General features: G+C 40.9%; 1 protein-coding gene across 8 annotated transcripts in view; it reads right to left on the bottom strand.

Annotated features, from left to right (window-relative positions):
• The window catches only part of KIF13A (kinesin family member 13A), a 255,765-nt gene extending 235,304 nt beyond the window's left edge, over positions 1-20,461 (bottom strand). For 2 of the 8 annotated variants that reach the window (XM_060189313.1, XM_060189316.1), the window contains exons 1-2: positions 19,693-20,461; positions 19,267-19,357 (exon numbers count right to left, since the gene is read on the bottom strand). In XM_060189313.1, the coding sequence (XP_060045296.1) occupies positions 19,267-19,357; positions 19,693-19,747 (146 nt within the window). In that variant the 5' untranslated portion in view covers positions 19,748-20,461. The remainder of the gene's footprint in view (positions 1-19,266; positions 19,358-19,692) is intronic. The other 6 variants (XM_060189315.1, XM_060189317.1, XM_060189314.1 and 3 more) reach the window with 6 other exon arrangements.
• Positions 20,462-21,677: the final 1,216 nt, after the last annotated feature.

Genomic DNA, 21,677 nt, shown 5'->3' with positions numbered 1-21,677 from the left:
AAAAGGTAAAATAAAACAAAAAGACCCAACAGTCCATTATCTAATTTTAAAATAGGCAGTTATAACTGATAGCTATAAATAAATTTTTACAGGTTCTATATTTAACTGGGATAGCAGGGTGTAAGACAGGAACCACTTCCATTTTTTTATTATTATTAAAGCACAGAATGTATGTATATTTAAAGACTTTTTATCCGATTCACAAACTACATGTTAGTTTACTGCATTTTTTTTTTTTAATTGGGATAAATCTACTTGGTACTGGCAACAGAATGTCAGTCACCATCATTTGCCCCTCTCTGATTTTCCTTTGAGGCTCTCAGTCGAAGATAAGACTATTTATGGTCACTCAGGGTGGGGGTGGGGGAAGTGTACAATCTAGGGAGTGTCTCTTAAGACAACACAAATAGCCAAGAGCAAAGGGTAATGCTTCCCTTTCCTCAAAGATTTCCTTCCTGTTCATCATCATCTTAAATTAAAAAAAGAAAAGAAAGAGTAAGGCTCCAAAGTTCTCCTCCTAAAGGAACTGCAGAGTCTTTCCTCATGCCTCTTTTAGCAGTGGCAAGCCCATCACATCTACACACCAGGCTTTGAAGGGTAGCATGAAATCAATAACTCCATTCTGATTCTAATCAAAGATGAAAATATTGGGAATTCACTGTAATGGTAGAATTGGAACAGAACCACAGAAATAAAGCAAACTGCCCCCAGGAAGTTTTATGCTAACAGCTCTGAAAATGTCATTTCTCTGCCCACACTGGTACATAACATACTTTTAGCATAAAAGAGCTGTATATCCGAACACAGCTTAAAAGTCACTCATTTCCAAATAGAACACACCAGTCTGAGATGAAAACACACTGGATTGTCCATAGCAGATGATTTCCAATGCTGTGTAGGCACAAGCAAAAGCTGCTGTCCCAAAGGAAGAAGAAGGCATGTAAATTGTCTGCTAGGGAACCCAGGCTCCCTAGCTAGCTGATAACAACTTCAGATATCTGGAACTAGTGGCTGCCTAATTTCACTTGACACTTTCAATTCTTGAATCAGCTACTGCAGGCAAACAGAGCCTCCCAAGTGCAATGACCCTGTCCTCCCTGATATTCCTAACACTCTGACCAGAGGAAAATTACAGTGCAAACCCATTAATGATAAATGTTGCTTCTATATATGTTACCTACATAAATTGTCTCACATTCACTCTATTTGACTTTGTTTAAATTTAGTTGGAGTAAGTCTTTGTTTTTAGAGACTACAAAAAGGTTACAGGTCAACTTGCCTAGTACTCAGTTTTACCAGAGAAGAAACTTAGATGGGAAAGGACTAATGGCTGGGTCAAGGATATAGATCATCAGTGGTAGAACCAGGGGCCACCTAGACTTCCCAGACAGTTCATCATACAATGCTAATTACTGACACAAATGAAATCAAGTGTGTTAGGGGCAAAAAAAGTGTAGATAAGAAAGAACTGTTATTAATCGTCTCAGGGAGAGAGACAAAATGTCACAACTGAGAAACAAGAATAATTTAATACAATAATTATGCATGTACAAACTATTGTATTTACTGTGAAGTGTAAACATTAATTTCACAATAAATAATTTTTTAAAAAAAGAAACAAGAATACTATTGAAAAATAAAGAAAATTAGGGACCAAAAAAAGAGAGCCTGGATTTAAAAAATGATTACAGAAAACAAACAGATGAGAAGATAAAGTCTGAGAGGTGACACAGTGAGTAGGACCCCAAATTTATAGGCATAAGACCCCAAGTTTGATTCCCAGCATCCTATATGACACAGCAGTACTCTGATTTTCTCTCCCTCTCAACTTCTAATTTATTCTATGTGTTAATAAATAAAATACATTAGAAGACAAGGGGAAAAAATTAGATAAAGTAGAATAAATCTTCCAAAATAAAAATAAAACTCCAAGAAAAAGACAAGTCATAGGAATACATAGTGGGGGGGGGGGGGCAGTGACTAACTGGAGAAACACCAAGGCCAAATCTTTTTTTAAAAGTTTTAATACAGGAGTCAGGTGGTAATGCAGCAGGTTGAGTGCATGTGGCACAAAGTGCAAGGACATGCATAAGGATGCAGGTTCGAGCCCCGGGCTCCCCACCTCAGTGGAGTCACTTCACAAGCAGTGAAGGTGAAGCAGTTCTGCAGGTGTCTATCTTTCTCTCCTCTCTGTCTTCCCCTCCTCTCTCCATTTCTCTCTGTCCTATCCAATAATGACGACATCAAAAAAAACAACAATAACAACAATAACTACAACAGTAAAACAAGGGCAACAAAAGGGAATAAATAAATATTTTTAAGAGTTTTAGTATGTACACTATTGTAGTTTTTCAAAAGGGATATTGGGGGGATAACATTCTATACAATCCAAAGGGCAAAAAATAATCAGGTTACATTCAGAAAATCAAAAATCCAAATAACTTTGAACTTTTTAATAAAAACATTAGTAAAGATATTAGAGCAGCAGTAGCTTTAAAATAGTGTTTGATAGTCCTCCAATCAATGAAGTGAATAAAGATATTTGCATGGTATGGCTCAGGAAACCATGAAAGCATGTATTTTACAAAACCAAGATAGCAAGCCAAGAAAGAAAAGGGCAACAGGTAGAATCAGACTTCCGGAGGCAGGGCTATGAGCAGCAGAAGATCTGTTTCTCTCCTCTTCTCTCCAAGATCAACTAGAAATACCAAAGGAGACCACACGGGACTGAAACAAGACAAGACTAGAACGACTACAGGAACCCACCAAATCATCAGTGAGTGCAAACACACGTGGCTGGTGACAAGAGAGGAGCCTAGGGAGAGACTATGTGGCTGGTAACAGTCTATCAGTTGAGACACCACCTCCAGTCTGTTCCACCAACAAGAGGACAGCCGAAGGGAAGAGAGGACTCCCCGGAGACTCACCAAGTGCAACCCTGAGTCTCCATTGCTACTGCCCTCAGAATCTGGAGCAGCAGCAGGGAGGGACACTGGGGGACAGAGATCTAACCAGGAAATTCAGGAGAACTATACCTCGGTGGCATAACTGTGGGGCTATGAAAGTCTCTTTGCAAAACCACCGGACTATCTCTGCCACACCCTGCCTTATCTCTTAGTCAGGAGTCAGTGATTAAGAAGCCTACTTACAGTTAGAAGCCCTCAGGCTCCCATAGCCTACAGAGAAGAAAAAAAATAAAAATAAAAAAAGAGGCTTTTAAATCACTGAGATCCAACTCAGGGATTAAAACACCATTGAAACAACTGTTAACTTCCACCACTGTGAACCCTTTAATTACCTTTCTTAGACAAAAGTCAATCCAGGAAATAGTGATCAGTAATTTGAAAAGTATTAAGAGAGGGAACTCCTAACATAATATATAAAATGGGTAAACCAACAAGAAGAAATATTGGAGAAACTAACCAGGACAACAGTCTAGCTAAAAGCCCCTCAAAGGGTGAAGCACAAAATAACGAGTTCAACATCCAAACATTAGCTAAGGAAATAATCACAGGAGTGAGTAAAGAGTTTGAAAGAACTGTAATCAGAAATACAGGAACAACAAATGAGAGTCTGGAAGAAAACACTAACAATCTCAACGTTATTAGAGAGCTGGAAGCTGAAATAGCTGAGCTAAGAACACAACTAGCTGAACAAGCTAAAACAGTATCAGAACAGGGAAACAAATGAGATGAACTCCAGAAAACAGTAGAGGGCAGAGAGAATAGAATCAATGAGGCTGAAGACAGAATTAGCAAGATCGAGGACGAATTAGAGACAACTAAAAAAGAAGTAAGAGATCTCAAAAAGAAATTAAGAGATGTTGAAAAAAACAACAGAGACCTATGGGATGACCTCAAAAGAAACAATATACGCATTATTGGCTTACCAGAGGAAGAAGAGAGGGAGAGGAAGAAAGCATTCTTCAGGCCATAATAGCTGAAAACTTCTCTAGTCTAGACAACATCCAAGACATAAAGATTCAAGAAGCCCAGAGGGTCCCAAACAGAATGAACCCAGACTTAAAGACACCAAGACACATCATATTCACAATGGAAAGGAATAAGGGTAAAGAAAGGATCCTGAAGGCTGCAAGAGAAAAACAGAGTCACCTACAGAGGAAAACCCATAAGACTAGCAGTAGACTTCTCCACACAAACACTACAGGCCAGAAGAGAATGGCAAGATATCTATCGAGTGCTCAATGAGAAAGGCTTTCAACCAAGAATACTATATCTTGCTAGACTGTCATTCAGACTAGATGGAGGCATCAAAACCTTCTCAGACAAGCAACAGTTGAAGGAATCAACTATCACCAAGCCTTCCCTGAAAGAAGTTCTAAAAGGTCTTCTATAAACAGTCAGATCATCATAAATAGGACATATATCAGAACACTCTAAAACTCTATAAGAATGGCGTTAAAATATCTTCAATTTTTGATATCTATAAATGTCAATGGCCTGAATTCACCTATTAAAAGACACAGAGTAGGACGATGGATCAGAAAATACAACCCAACAATATGCTGTCTACAGGAAACCCACCTAACTCAACAAGACAAACACAGACTTAAAGTGAAAGGATAGAAAACTATCATACAAGCCAATGGCCCACAAAAAAGGGCAGGAACAGCTATTCTCATATCTGACACAATAGACTTTAAAATAGATAAGATTTAAAAAGATAGGAATGGACACTACTTAATGCTCAGAGGATCAGTCAATCAAGAGGACTTAACAATTATTAATATCTATGCACCCAATGAGAAGCCATCTAAATACATCAAACATCTACTGAAAGAGCTACAGCAATATATTAACAGCAACACAGTCAGAGTGGGGGACTTCAACACCCCACTCTCTCAACTTGACAGATCATCCAGGCAGAAAATCAATAAAGACATAAGGGAGCTAAATGAGCAGATAAATAAACTAGAACTATTGTACATTTTCAGAGTCATTCATCCCAAGAAACTGGAATACATATTTTACTCAAATCCATATGGGTCATTGTCAAGGATAGACCATATGTTAGGCCACAAAGACAGCATCAGCAAATTCAAGAGCATTGAAATCATCCCAAGCATCTTCTAAGACCACAGTGGAATTAAACTGACACTTAACAATCAACAAAAGATTAGTAATAGTCCCAAAATGTGGAAGCTCAACAGTACACTTCTTAACAACTTCTGGGTCAAAGAGGAAATCAAGGAAGAAATCAAAATGTTTTGAGAGTTCAATGAAAATGAAGACACAAGCTATCAAACTATTTGGGACACAGCTAAGGCAGTACTGAGAGGGAAGTTCATAGCTATACAAGCACACATTAGGAAACAAGAAAAAGCACAAATAAACAGCCTGATTGCACATCTTAAAGACCTAGAAGTAGAAGAACAAAGGAACCCTAAACCAACAAGAAGGACAGAAATCACTAAAGTTAGGGCAGAAATAAATAACATTGAGAATAAGAAAACCATACAAAAGATCAAGGAAAGTAAATGTTGGTTCTTCGAAAGAGTGAACAAAATCGACAAACCTTTAGCCAGACTCACAAAAGAAAAAGGGGAGATATGCAGCTATCAAGAACAATGAACCCACCTTCTCTGACCCATCTTGGACAGAGCTAGAAGGAATTATGTTAAGTGAACTAAGTCAGAAAGATAAAGATGAGTATGGGATGATCCCACTCATCAACAGAAGCTGACTTAGAAGATCTGAAAGGGAAACCAAAAGCAGGACCTGATCAAATTGTAAGTAGGGCACCAAAGTAAAAACCCAGTGGTGAGGGGTAGACATGTAGCTTCCTGGGCCAGTGGGGGGTGGGAGTGGGCGGGAGGGATGGGTCACAGTCCTTTGGTGGTGGGAATGGTGTTTATGTACACTCCTAGCAAAATGTAGACATATAAATCAGTAGTTAATTAATATGAGAGGGGGAAATCAATTGTATGTCTCAAAGTTTCTCAAAAGACAAACTGAATCTTTTTAATATATAGGCTATGTATTTGATATGCAGACTCTCTCAAAAGCCTAGACCAAGTAGATTAGAAGCTTCCAATAGCACAGCTATATACAAGATACTGGGTACTGTACAGCAAACCATAACAAAGGGATTTTTCAAAGTTAACCCAATTACCAAATAATGTGATGATAATATTAACTATTGATTGTCTTTTTGAACCCTAAGACAGCAGGAACCTCACATCTTCACTATAGAGCCCCTACTTCCCCCAGTCCTAGAACCCTTGGATAGGGCCCACTTTCCCGTATGCATCTCCCAATCCAAACCAAATAATATTGCATCCGCCGATCACAACCTAACCAAAGCAACGATTGCCACCTCAACATGCTTCACCTCAGACTGTATCCAGAGACTTCATGTGTGGAATGACAACCCTTCAGCTTCATTACTCGGGTTCCAGATGCCACCAGGATGCTGGCTAGGCTTCCCTGGATTGAAGACCCCACCAATGTGTCCTGGAGCTCAGCTTCCCCAGAGACACACCCTACTAGGGAAAGAGAGAGGCAGACTGGGGGTATGGACCGACCAGTCAACGCCCATGTTCAGCGGGGAAGCAATTACAGAAGCCAGACCTTCTACCTTCTGCAACCCTCAACGACCCTGGGTCCATGCTCCCAGAGGGATAGAGAATGGGAAAGCTACCATGGGAGGGGGTGGGTTATGGGGATTGGGTGGTGGGAATTGTGTGGAGTTGTACCCCTCCTACCTTATGCTTTTGTTCACTAATCCTTTCTTAAATAAAAAATTAAAAGAAAAAAAAAAAGAAAAAGGGGAGAAGACCCAAATAAATTGGATCATAAATGAAAGAGGAGATATCACAACAGACACCGCAGAAATTCAACACATCATGCGAGGCTTCTATGAACAACTATACGCCACCAAGCTAGAGAACCTGGAAGAAATGGACGATTTCCTAGATACCTACCAACTTCCAAAACTAAGTAAAGAGGAAGTGGATAACATGAATAGGCCCATCACAGCTAATGAAATTGAAACAGTTATCAAAAATCTCCCCAAAAATAAAAGTCCTGAACCAGATGGTTTTACAAATGAATTCTACAAAAGCTTCAAAGAAGAACTAATACCTCTACTTTTAAAAGTCCTCCAGAAGATTGAAGACACTGGAATACTCCCTGCCAGCTTCTGTGAAGCTAACATCACTCTGATACCAAAAGCAGACAGGGACAAAACCAAAAAAGAAAACTACAGACCAATATCTCTGATGAACATAGATGCTAAAATACTGAACAAAATTAGAGCCAACGGGATACAGCAGTATATTAAAAAGATTGTTCATCATAACCAAGTGGGGTTTATCCCAGGCATGCAAGGTTGGTTTAATATACGTAAATCAATCAATGTGACCCACCACATCAACAAAAGCAAGACGAAAAACCACATGGTCATATCAATAGATGCAGAGAAAGCCTTTGACAAAATACAACATCCTTTTATGATCAAAACACTACAAAAAATAGGGATAGATGGAAAAGTCCTCAAGATAGTGGAGTCTATATATAGCAATCCTACAGCCAACATCATACTCAATGGTGAAAAACTGGAAGCATTTCCACTCAGATCAGGTACTAGACAGGGATGCCCACTATCACCATTACTATTCAACATAGTGTTGGAAGTTCTTGCCATAGCAGTCAGGCAGGAACAAGGAATTAAAGGGATACAGATTAGAAGAGAAGAAGTCAAACTCTCCCTATTTGCAGATGACATGATAGTATACACAGAAAAATCTAAGGAATCCAGCAAGAAGCTTTTGGAAATCATCAGGAAATACAGTAAGGTGTCAGGCTACAAAATTAACATTCAAAAGTCAGTGGCATTCTTCTATACAAATACTAAGCTAGAAGAAATTGAAATCCAGAAATCAATTCCTTTTACTATAGCAACAAAAACAATAAAATATCTAGGAGTAAACCTAACCAAAGAAGTGAAAGACTTGTATACTGAAAATTATGAGTCACTACTCAAGGAAATTGAAAAAGACACAAAGAAGTGGAAAGATATTCCATGTTCATGGGTTGGTAGAATTAACATCATCAAAATGAATATACTACCCAGAGCCATCTACAAATTTAATATTACCCCCATCAAGATCCCAAGCACATTTTTTAGGAGAATAGAAAAAATGCTACAAATGTTTATCTGGAAACAGAAAAGACCTAGAATTGCCAAAACAATCTTGAGAAGAAAGAACAGAACCAGAGGCATCACACTCCCAGATCTCAAACTGTATTATAGGGCCATTTTCATCAAAACTGCTTGGTACTGGAACATGAATAGACACATTGACCAGTGGAATAGAACTGAGAGCCCAGAAGTGAGCCCCCACACCTATGGACATCTAATCTTTGACAAAGGGGCTCAGACTATTAAAAGGGGAAAACAGAGTCTCTTCAACAAATGGTGTTGGAAACAATGGGTTGAAACATGCAGAAGAATGAAACTGAATCACTGTATTTCACCAAATACAAAAGTCAATTCCAAGTGGATCTGATAGTTTGTGGATGTTAGACCACAAACTATCAGATACTTAGAAGAAAATATTGGCAGAACTCTTTTCCGCATACATTTTAAAGACATCTTCAAAGAAACGAATCCAATTACAAAGAAGACTAAGGCAAGTATAAACCTATGGGACTACATCAAATTAAAAAGCTTCTTCACAGCAAAAGAAACCACAACCCAAACCAAAAGACCCCTCACAGAATGGAAGAAGATCTTTACATGCCATACATCAGACGAGTTGAATAACCAACATATATAAAGAGCTTGCCAAACTCAACAACAAGACAACAAATAACCCCATCCAAAAATGGGGGGAGGACATGGACAGAATATTCACTACAGAAGAGGCCGAGAAACACATGAAAAAATGCTCCAAGTCTCTGATTGTCAGAGAAATGCAAATCAAGACAACAACGAGATATCACTTCACTCCTGTGAGAATGTCATACATCAGAAAAGGTAACAGCAGCAAATGCTGGAGAGGGTGTGGGGTCAAAGGAACCCTCCTACACTGCTGGTGGGAATGTCAATTGGTCCAACTTCTGTGGAGAACAGTCTGGAGAACTCTTCAGAAGGCTAGACATGGACCTACCCTATGATCCTGCAATTCCTCTCCTGGGGATATATCCTAAGGAACCCAACATATCCATCCAAAAAGATCTGTGTACACTTATGTTCTTGGCAGCACAATTTGTAATAGCCAAAACCTGGAAGCAGCCCAGGTGTCCAACAACAGATGAGTGGCTGAGCAAGTTGTGGTATATATACACAATGGAATACTACTCAGCTGTAAAAAATGGTGACTTCACCGTTTTCAGCCGATCTTGGATGGACCTTGAAAAATTCATGTTCAGTGAAATAAGTCAGAAACAGAAGGATGAATATGGGATGATGTCACTCTCAGGCAGAAGTTGAAAAACAAGATCAGAAAAGAAAACAGAAGTAGAACCTGAAATGGAATTGGCGTATTGCACCAAAGTAAAAGACTCTGGGGTGGGGGGTGGGGAGAATACAAGTCCAGGAAGGATTCAGAGGACCTACTGGGGGTTGTATTGTTATATGGGAAACTGGGGAATTTTATGCATGTACAAACTACTGGACTTATTGTTGAATGTAAAACATTAATTCCCCAATTTAAAAAAAAAACAATTAAAAAACAACAAAAAAAGAAAAATGTTCTGTTTAACTCCCTATAAAGGCCTGTACTCTTCACCCAATAAATGAATGTTTGTACCAGAAAAAAATTTAATTAATTAATTAATTAATCAATTTAAAAAAAATAGGAAAGCTCCCAATGGAAGGGATGGGATATGGAACTCTGGTGGTGGAAACTGTATGGAATTGTACCCCTGTTATCTTACAATCTTGGTAATCATCACTGATTCACTGGGGGAAAAAAAGGCTTGACACATTTTGTATACACTGACTTACTTTTGGGATTTTGGATTTAAGCATTGCTGCCTAAAATATTGACGACAGCTCTTAAAACCATTCTGCAAAAAAAAATAAAATAAAGAACATGCCATCTTAAAAAGAAAGAAAGAAAGAAAGAAAGAAAGAAAGAAAGAAAGAAAGAAAGAAAGAGGCAACAGGTAAACAATAGATTCCACAGAGAAGAGAGGTAATGGCATCTTCAGAATGGTGTTATAGCATATCCCAGAATGGTAGCTACTTCTGACAGACAGCACACCAAGTTATAAAAAGCCATCAAAGGCAATGTTTCAGGCAGGATAAATGGTTCACCAGGTAGGGTCCCTGTACTGCCATGTACACAGCCCAGGCTCAAATCCTGACACCACATGGAAGGTGCTATCACAATGGAAGAAGCTCCCATGCTATGGCATTTCCCCCATTTCCATGAAAAAGCAAGAGTGGTAAAATCATATGTGTATAAGACACTAATTAGACTCTCTTTCTCTCTTTCTCTCTCTCTCTCTCTCTCTCTCTGGACAATGTCTCCAAGATGAAATCAAGAGGATACTTGATACGCTTGAATGTCATTAAAGGAGTCTTGCAAAGTGACTTATAATTTAAATGGTGGGCTAAGGGTTAATATAGTATTCACATCTTTATATGTGGATTGGTTTTCCACAGTTTCAGTTACTTGAAGTCAACCAAGGATTGACTATATCATCTAAAATTAAATATTCTGAAAGACAAAGACCACATCTCACATAACTTTAATTAAAGTATATCGGTGTGATTGTTTGATTAGTAGTTGTTCAGATCTTACTGTATATAACTTATAAATTAGACTTTATCATAGGTATATACACAGGTAAATACAGTAAGCACATACAGGGTTTGGTACTATCTATAGTTTGGTACTACCTGTCCACTGTGGATCTTGGGACATAATCACTATGGACAAGGGGGGATGACCATACAAAGATACAGTGAGAAAAAGGAAAAACAGAAATAATGAATTCCAGAGAAAACAAAAAGGTCTGTCTGGTCAGAGAAGAGTACATGGCTAAACCAAAAACAGTATTTTATAAAGACTTTATTTATTTATTCATGAGAAAGATAGGAGGAGAGAAAGAATCAGACATTACTCTGGCACATATGCTGCCAGGGAATGAACTCGGGACTTCATGCTTGAGAGTCCAATACTTTATCCACTGAGCCACCTCCCAGACCACAAATATTTTATGTAGTCATAAATAATGTAAAAATGACATATTGCTAGAACCAAAGAGATGGGAAGAGTTGAGGGATAGGGTGGGGGACAGAGTATAAAAAGAGAGCAAGTTGAAAACTAATACTACTATGATATTATTCAGAAATATAGAAGAAAAAATTATCTAAAAAGAGCTAGGAGAGAAATAAAATGGGGCAGGGGCAGACAGCATAACGGTTATGCAAAGAGACTCTTGTGCCTGAAGCTCTCAAATTCAATCCCTCGCACCACCATAAAACCACAGCTGGACAGTGCTTTAGAAAAAAAAAAAAGTAAAGAGAATTTTTCTTTTATTAGTCTTTCTATATTATAAAACAACTACTTTTTTTCCTTAAACACTAATTAAAAAATAAATTACATATGGAACCCAAGTGGTTTAGTATACACATTACCACACTGAAGGACATGAGTTCAAGTCCCTGGTTCCCACCTGTAGGCAGGAAGCTTTATGAGCAGTTAAGCAGGGCTCAGGTATCTCTCTTTCTCTTTCCCTCTGTATTCCCCTTCTCTATCAATTTCTGTCTTATAAAACAAAGAAAAAAAAAAAAGAAAAAAAAAAAGAAATGGTTGCTGGTAGGGTTAGATATGTTGTGCAGGCACCAAATTCCATCGACAGTCCTACTTACAATAAAATATTATGTATGACTATACCTCTAGAATCCAACTTTTTCCCCACTAAACATGTATTTTTCAAATTATAAGTTTGTGACACTAAATTCATGGGTTATAAAATCAATTCAGTTAAATCACTATCATCATTCCTAAATTAATTTGAACAGGAGACAGAGTTATAGAGTAAGAGTACATAGTATAAGTACATAGTAAGAGTACTTCTTTCATGAACACTTATATACATTGAGAATTCATAATGTAAAACATTCAACTGAAAACTGCAATCAAAATAATTTTGAAATCACTAATCTACACTACCTTTTAGTCTTGCTTTCAAAGTAACAGATTTCTGTTTATCTTAATTTTAAAACAAAGATAAGGAAAATGTTGACAGCAAATGAAAATATTTCTTTATAATACTCTTCAGGTTATTGGCCTATGACACACCTACTTAAGAGCATACATTGCCATACAAACAGCATACATTACCATGTTCTGGCTCCTACGCTATTTAATATTTACACCAATGACCTCCTAGAAACTTCTTCAATGAAGTTCATCTACGCCGATGACATCTGCTGTGCAACTCAAGCATCCAAGTTCGACATCCTCGAGGAAACACTCACGAAAGACATGTCTCTGATATCTGATTACTGTAAAAAATGGCGACTAATCCCTAGCACTGCAAAAAACGGTATCATCTGTTTTCCATCTACACCATGCCTCAGCCTCGCGTGAGCTTAATGTGCAGCTTGGCGATACGAGAATCCGGCATGAAGCCCAGCCAGTCTATCTTGGTTACTCTCAATTGCACTCTGTCATTTCACAAACATCTCATAAAAACTGCAGCAAAGGGAGTCAGGCTGTAGCGCAGCGGGTTAAGCGCAGGCGGCGCAAAGCACAAGGACTGGCATAAGGATCCCAGTTCGAACCCCGGCTCCCCACCTGCAGGGGAGTCACTTCACAAGCGGTGAAGCAGGTCTGCAGGTGTCTATCTTTCTCTCCTCCCCTCTGTCTTCCCCATCTCTCTCCATTTCTCTCTGTACTATCCAACAATGACGACAACAATAATAACTACAACAATAAAACAACAAGGGCAACAAAAGGGAATAAATAAAATAAAATTAAAATATATATATATAAAAAAGAAAAAAAATTCTTAAAAAAAAAAAACTGCAGCAAAGGTGGGCGCGAGGAATAACATCATTGCAAGACTGGCCAGCTCCTCATGGGGCGCGAGCGCTTCCACACTACGATCATCCTCTCTGGCATTATGCTATTCCGCTGCAGAATACTGTGCCCCAGTATGGTTCCGTAGCCCCCATGTCCACTTGGTCGATTCCAAATTATATTCCTCCATGAGGATCATTTCTGGAACCATCCGTTCCACCCCGGTTCCACCCCGGTTCCATGGCTGCCAGTTCTTAGCAACATCACCCCGCCAGATATTCGTCGGGATGCGGCATCATCTAAGTTCATTTCCCACGTCTACGCTCCACCGGACCTGCCAATATACGCGGATATCTTCGCCCACCCTGTCCAACGCTTGACGTCTCGTCACCCAATATGGTCCCCTACGCCTACACTGAACTTCTCTGTTCCAGTCTCTTGGAAACAGAGTTGGCAGTCAGCTGAGGTAAAGAACAAACACCTCATCACAGACTCCTGCAAGCGTCAACCCGGCTTTGACCTAACACGTTATGATTGGGCCCTCCTCAATCGCTATCGAACAGGCCATGGCCGGTGCGCCGCTATGTTCCATCGCTGGGGAGCCAGAGACGACCCGAACTGCCCCTGCGGCTCCAGACAGACTATGACCCACAGAGTCAACGACTGCCACCTCTCCAGATTCAAAGGAGGTCTCGAAACTTTACATCAGGCTCAACCTGACGCTGTTGACTGGCTACAGAAGAAGGGCAAACGCTAGAAGAAGAAGAACCATGCAAATGACCCAGGTTTGAGGCCTCACCCTCCACCTGTGGAAATGGGGGAAGGATTCACAAGTAGTGAAGCAGGTCCGCAGATGTCTATATTTCTCTCTCCCTCTCTATCTCCCTCCTCTCAATTTCTCAATTTCTCTTATTTATGCTCTTTACAAAGTGAACTGCTCACCCTACACTGTGGGATGGGGAAGTAGAAGTTAAAACTTTGACATTCTCTTACTAAGAACGCAAATTTAGTCTAGTTTTTCTTTTTCACTTAACAAGGCTCTGTGTGTGTGTGTGTGTGTGTGTGTGTCTTAGATACTTACTCTACAATTCACCTGCATAATGCAATCAAGAACAAAAAGGAGGAAGTAAGTGCATGCCAGATTTCTCCTGATATCTAAGAGTAGAAGATTCCTATTTGGCATGAGTTAGTAGGTTATTTTTTGTAGTACTTTTTGAGTCTTGACACACTCAAAAAGTTTTTCATATGAATTAATGGTAATTGCATTTCCAGAGACAAAATAAATTTAAAAAAAATTAGCCTATCATCTCATACCAAATAGAAACATTCTACTTTCAGATAGCAGGGGAATATACTCACTTCTTTTTTTTCCCCTTTTACTAGGGGGAATTAATAATGGTTTATAGTCAACAGTAATATACAGTAGTTTGTTGTACATGTGTAATATTTCTCAGTTTTCCACATAACAATTAAATCCCTTCTTGAGTCCTGCCCGCCTCTCCCCCCCAACCCAGAGTCTTTTATTTGGCGTAATATACCAATATACTCACTTCTTAGAGGTCATAAAAATCATATTCATAAACCACTCAACTACATTTTTTAAAAAGCCATCATAACCTTCTAAATTGGATGTAAGAAAAAAAAAAAGAACAAATGAATCTTCATAAACAGGTATTTAAAGATAAAAAAAGATATTCGTTAAAAATTAACTTAAAAAAAAAAACAGAAGCAAGAAAGCTGCTTCTAAGACTTGTGAGAACTATGGTGGTTATCTTTTGGAGGTGGGAGGGAGGGGATACAGAACTTTGGTGGTGGGTGTGGTACAGGAGGTAGTGTACCTGGTTGAGTACACATGTTACAGTGCATAAGGACCTGGGTTCAAACCCTCAGACCCCCCCACCTGCAGGGGGAAGCTTCATGAGCAGTGAAGCAGTGCTACAGATGGTTCTCTGTCCTCTCTACTACCCCCTTCCCTCTTGATTTCTGGCTGTCTCTATCCAATAAAGAAGTAAAGATAATGGGGCCAGGCAGTGGTGCACCTGGCTAAGTGCACACTTTACAGTGCACAAGGACCCAGGTTCCAGCCCCTGATCCCCACCTGCAAGGGGAAAGTTTCACAAGTGGAGAAGCTAGGCTGCTGTCTCTCTGTCTCTTTCCCTCTCTATCTCTCCCTCCCCTCTCAATTTCTCTCTGTCTCTATCCAATAATAAATAAATAAATATTTAAAAAAGGAATAAGATAATACCAAAAATTTTTAAATAGGTTTCAAAAATAAAGAACTATAGCCTGTGATCTTACAATCTTGTAACCTACTATTAATCAAAAAATTTAAAAATAAGGTATTTGTTGAAATATATATACAATATATCCTATGAAGGTGGCTGGGTGTGTATCTGAAAATATGCCTAAAGGAGGAATGACTGTCATCCCATCCTCCCCACCACCTTTCTTATAATGAAATGGGGAGAGCTAAAGGTAAAAACACAGGTAAAAGAAAGATTTTTTTTAAATCACTTATCTATTTGCAACTGGATTTTTAACTATTACTCATTTTGGCAAATTAGGGGTTCTCATTCTATGTCCCCTCCTGAATTACCTTGTTGTCACATCCTATTTCACACCCTGCATGTACACACATATCATCATCCCGAAGTAATTTATGGCAGGCATGCTTTGATTTTCTTTGACAAAGGACATTCTCCCAATTGGGGGGGAAGGGATAATAATAACCTACATTCTTAGCACCTTCATGACCAGCATAAATGCCACCTGTCTTTACAAAATGCTAAGACCCTGGATCACATCCATAGTCCTTCCTCAGTGCACCTTAATACCTGACCCAGTCTAGACATTTGCTATAGGGCCTGTGTTATTCAGGGGTATGGGTTACATAGGGTCAGTTGGACAAGATACCTACCTTCAGGGAACTCACAGAATCAAGGAAGAAGCAGAAGAGGAAACAGGTAATTTCCAAGTAATGTATATAATAGCAAAAGTATAATCTACCATTCTTTATTTTTAACTACTTTTTCCTCTGTCTTCCCACACCTCCCTAGAATAGATACTGGATCTGTAGCTATTTTCAATCCCCTGTACCAAGCATGGTATGGACATGATTAGAGCTTTATAAGTATCTCCTACACAGCAGAGCAATGGCGATTTAAGAAATAAATTTGTATGTGTTTTAATATTTCATAACAGTAACCAGTACACATGTCAACTATTAATCTGGAATTTACAATATATCTTATAATCTTATAACTTGAAAATAAAACATATATGTATATATTTATATATATTTAATTTTATATATTTTATTTAATATAATTATATATATCTTAGAACTTGAAAATCAAAACTAATATATATACATAACCTCAAAATTCCTTTGATCTTTTAGTCATCAACATCCAGTATTGTCTTTCATTCCAAAAAGCAAGAAAATAGTGAAATTTAAGTCTGCCTTCTGCTTTTCCTGTAAATCTATGTACTCTTACTTGTTTTTACTGGTAGTATTAAAACTTTCACCAAGTAACTTTAAATTTGTATTTGTGATTAAAGCATATGTAATTTATTGGCATTTTCAAATCAAAATAGTAGTTCTCAACTTGACACAGGTTTGCCAGTGCTAACTTAATAACATCTTACTCTTCTAACCCTCAGCTTCTAGGTAAGAGAAATAATATTCTCACTTTTCCCTAAGCACTATCCCTAAACAAATGATAGAAAGGCACCTCAAAGGGGTCAGACAGTAGCGCATTGGGCTAAGTGCAGGTGGCACAAAGCGCAAGGACCAGGCATAAAGATCCAGGTTCATGCCCCTGGCTCCCAACCTGTAGGGGGGTCACTTCACAAGCAGTGAAGCAGGTCTGCAGGTGTCTATCTTTCTCTCCCCCCTCTGTCTTTCCCTCCTCTCTCCATTTCTCTCTGTCCTATCCAACAATGACAACATCAATAAAAACAATAATAATAACCACAACAACAATAAAACAACCAGGGCAACAAAAAGGAAAAAATACAGCCAACCAGGGCAACAAAAAGGAAAAAATACAGCAGTGGATTACTGGTGCAGGAACCGGGCTCCAGCAATAACCCTGGAGGCAACAAAAAAAAAAAAAAAAAAGAAAGAGAGAAAAAAAGAAAAAAGAAATGCACCTCAAACAGAACAAGAAACACTGCTACAGTCAGCCTAGGACCATGGAGAGGAATTCTTTCTATTTTTAAGCACTTTGTCACTTTAAGGGAAAATCTAGTGAAGAAATCTGGTGACAACTGAGCTCCATAGCAAAACTCAAAATGTATGCAGTCTCTCTATCCTTCCAAAGACAGGGTGGCACATCAAGCAGCACTGCTATATTAACACTAGGTTTATCAACAACTGAAGAATTAGGCAGAATCCCATAGAAAGGGCCCATCCATCATCCAAAAAATCCTAATGTCAGCAAGGTAAAACCAGAGTACATATGTTTCAGTGCTATTCTTACAGTTTCAGAGAATAAGCAAGCAGAAAGGTAAGCCCCAAGTCACTCTACAAATCTCTAAAGACACCAACTAGTAACTGCCATAGCAGCCCTAAAAATGATCACCTGATTATTTATAATGTAACAAACTGTCTACAGTTATAATAACTATCCAAATTCAACAAAATCAAATCTGTTTTCCACAAATGGCCAAGTTTCCTTTCATTAAATAGTGGAAAACAGTAGCAGTCCTTATAGTTAAGAGTGACAAGGAGCAGGTGCCAAACCAGCAAGGAAAACAGAAGCAGAAGCTACATTATAGGAGTTTGAGTATTCTACCTGTTTCCCACACTTTGAAGACTTTGACCCAGTAGAAATAATTCTGTATGAGTCTGTATGTGTGAGAGACAGAGCAAGAGAAGACAAAAAGAGAGAACATAAAAAAATAACCACATATTGTGATGAGTGTCTTGTTTGATCTGTAAATATTTTAATTTAAATAAAGTCAACGAGTTTATTTACTATCACCACAAAATATACAATTGCACTGTCACAAATGTATCTAAAATACTTTAACAGTATCTAAAAATATTATGCAAGGATACATCCATTACTGAAAAGTATTGAACTCAACATTTTAAATGCAACTTTGCTAGTTACTGTTACCATAACAAGATGGTATAGGTTGCAGAATGTTTGCAAGCCAGATAAAAATTGTTAGCCTTAACACAAAAAGTAGTTTCCAATCTAGCTTTCTGTTAATTCTGTTCCCAAAATTTAGGAAAAACGTGCTCAAGCACTACATGAATGGAGGCAGCAGTTTCCTTCAGCAATAAAATAACAATCTCTGAATAGCAAAAAATAAATAAATAAATGGCTAAATATCAGTGCATCAATCAACAGGTGACTTTCACAAAATCAATTTATGCTCACTTCCTAGAAGAATTATATTAAAACTCCAGTTTTTCTTTTTCTATTTATATATGTTACTGCATTGTGAATTCCAACCGTTTTCTTCCCAAGGGTTTACCAGAAAAAAATTCAAATATTCAAATTATTTTAGGGCATTTTCTCATACTGCTGTAGAATAAAGTAGAATTAATAAGGACCCAACAATCGCCACTTTTCAAATGCAAATATGTTGCCATCTAGTAAATGCAGCCCCCTCTAAAGTCTACACAGCTCTGGGCATTACGTTTGTTTCCTTGAAAATAAAATTCCACGTTGCATTCAGGCATTGTGTCTACGAGGCATCGTCAACAACAAAAACAGAAAGACTTTTTTTTTTCATAGTACAGATCTGAGCCTGCATCGATCAAGGCTGTTTTAGGAGCCCCTTACCCCATTTTAATACCAACCCTCTATAAACAATTCCGTCAAAGAAACCCAATGGTGCACTGGATTTCTAAGAAGCATGGAGTTCCACGAACAAACCCTTGGAATAGTCACTTGTCTGCTTCAGGTCTCAGTTTTCTGATCTGTAAAATGTCGCCACTGAACTAGATCCTACTGGCACCCTTCACACTTTGGGTGCCTAGATATCCGTGGAAGAATAAGTAGGCTCTGGCCAAGGTGCCCAGCCTGATGCCGCTCCAGAAGGGAGGGGGCCCGTGTGGTGGTGGGGGGGGGGGCTAAAGGGAGAGGAAAGGAACTTGGACTTGCAACAGCTTCAGACAGGAGCATGCGACAAAGTTGAAGCCTTCCTCCTAACAATAGGAAAGAGCACTCCCATTTTCCTGGCTCCAACTTGTAGGAGATTGCCTGGTAGGATCCTTCTACCCGCCCTCTCTGCACCCGCTTTACCTTTCTCCCTGTTTGGTATTAGAAGGAGGAGGGTGCAGAACCGTTTGATTCCCTTCCATCTCCACCACGCACTTGGTGTTCAATTCCAGTTCTGAAAGCCGAAGAGGGAAACGGAGGTTGCAAAGTCGAACATCCATGCCTCCCGCCCGCCTGGGTGCACCGCACCCGGCTCTCCGGAGAGAGCTGCCCAGCCGGGAGCCGGGAGCCGGGAGCCGGGAGCCGGGAGCCGGGAGCCGGGAGCCGGGAGCCGGGAGCCCGGAGCCGGCGCACCGAGCGAGTCTCCGCGGCCAAGTGCGGGCGCCGCCTCCGCCTGGCTCTCGGGCCCGGCTTGGCTCTGACCGCCCCAGCCCCCGCGGCCCCGCAGTTTCCAAAGTTGCCCCCGCCCTCAGCACGACCACAAATAAAAACCAGCGGAAAGCTGCTTACCTCGTCGGTTCATGGGCCGGACCCGGACTGCAACTTTTACCTTGGTATCCGACATGTTGGCGGCGCCCGCTCGGCCCCAGGCGGCCTCTCACGCGCGGCGCCGCCACCGCCGCTGCAGCCGCGCGCCCCCCGAGCGCGGCCGCCGCCGCTCCGCCGTGAGCTCCGAGAGGCAGCACCTAGGCGCGCGGGCCATCCCCGGGGAGCGCGACGCGGGGCACGGCCGCGGCCCGGGGAGGGGCGGGCGCGCGGGGCGGGGCGCGTCAGCGGGCGGGGAGGAGGCCGCGCAGCCCGGGCCCTCGCGCCGCTCTAGCCGCGCTGGCCCAGCCGACCGCGCAGCATCGCGGCCCCTCGCGGCCGCCCGGGGCCGAGCCGCGCCGCCATCTTCCGCGCCTCGCTGTGCCCGCGCCCGGCTCGCCCAGCACCCCGCCGCGTCTGCGGGAACGCGGGACCCTGCTGCGCGCGGCGCCCACCGGGCTCCGCGGGCGGGGCGGAGGGGGCGCCGGAATCCGGGCTTGGACGTCTGGTGTCCCGGGGCCGGGGCTCAGGGGCCCGGGCTGCACCCAGTGCCTGCGGGAACCCCACGGGGACCGCCTTGAAGGCGAGTCCCCTCCGGGGCCGCTGTCACCCGCAGATCCCAGCCCTGGGGCGCGCTGGCTGGGCTGGGCAGGCCTTAACTCCCCGGACTAAATACGCCTCGATCGAAATGCCAGAGCGGCTCCCTACACCGAGCCTGCAGCGGCATTTTTACGATCGTCGTGGACTGAGACTAGAAATCAATCTGTGCATTTACCACCAAAAAATGTGCGTGTGCGTGTGTGTAACTAGTGTCCTCGCTACCTTTCCAGTCCCTTCCACTCCTCTTATCGCTTGAGCAATGTCAAGTGGGCTAGGAAGGTCATTAACTCTTACATAAGAATGTAATCTCAACGGATTCTGTCTTCCTGCCAAAAGACCTCGCTGCCAGGGCGGAACTGGGTGAATCTGAATTATTCTCTGTAGTTCAACAAGTGCTTGTGGTGTGCTAGGCATTTTATTTTTTATTTTTTTTTGTATTTATTGATTTTCCCTTTTGTTGCCCTTGTTTTTGTTGTTGTTGTTGTAATTGTTATTGTTATTGATGTAGTCATTGTTAGAACAGAGAGAAATGGAGAGAGGCGGGGAAAACAGAGAGGGGGAGAGAAAGATAGACACCTACAGATCTGCTTCACCGCCTGTGAAGCGACTCCCTTGCAGGTGGGGTGCCGGGGGCTTGAACTGGGATCCTTATGCCGGTCCTTGTGCTTTGCGCCGTGTGCGCTTAACCCACTGCGCTACCGCCCGACTCCCGTGCTAGGCATTTTAAGGCTAAGAAATCTAAATGGCAGTGTTTGGGTTTACAGAAATCTTTCGATTTTGTTTAAAGTGGAGATCCAAGCATTCATGAGTTCATTGAAAGCTGTGTATGTACAGGAGACTGTATATGACACACACAAACAGGAATAAGGCCATGGACCCTGTACTCTAAACACACTCTCTAGGTGGGGAAAAGTAGCAGGAGGCAGGTGTAATGCTAGATTGTCTGGCAGGTAGGTGTTACAAGACAGAGGTTCCGTTCTATCTTCAACAGGTCCCAAGTTATGAACTTAATTTAGCATGGCCTACTAGTACAATGTTTTCACCTTGATTTTGTTACAGGATCAGATAATTCAGTCCAGCTCTGAAAAGCCTGTGACCTCTTTTCTTTCTCCCCGTTCTTACTACCCAAAGCCTATTTCCCATTCAGCTATTCAATAATGTATACTGAGCATCTATTATATAACACTGTTCTAGGCCCTTGGAATCTGCTACTGAGCAAAGGAGACAAAAATTAACAGCTCCCTAGGCCTAACAATCTAGTTCTGTGCCTCTCTCCTTGTCTTTGGGCTACTGAAAACATCCTCTTACCTGAATTTTGGAACTTTATGTCATATGTCTCTCCTACATCCCAATTATACACTCATTTTTCT

The sequence above is a fragment of the Erinaceus europaeus genome, chromosome 4, assembly GCF_950295315.1.
Source record: "Erinaceus europaeus chromosome 4, mEriEur2.1, whole genome shotgun sequence".
In the NCBI taxonomy this organism is placed as follows: Eukaryota; Metazoa; Chordata; class Mammalia; order Eulipotyphla; family Erinaceidae; genus Erinaceus; species Erinaceus europaeus.
Note: the sequence above shows the minus strand (reverse complement) of the source record. Positions and strands in the feature narration are given on the sequence as shown.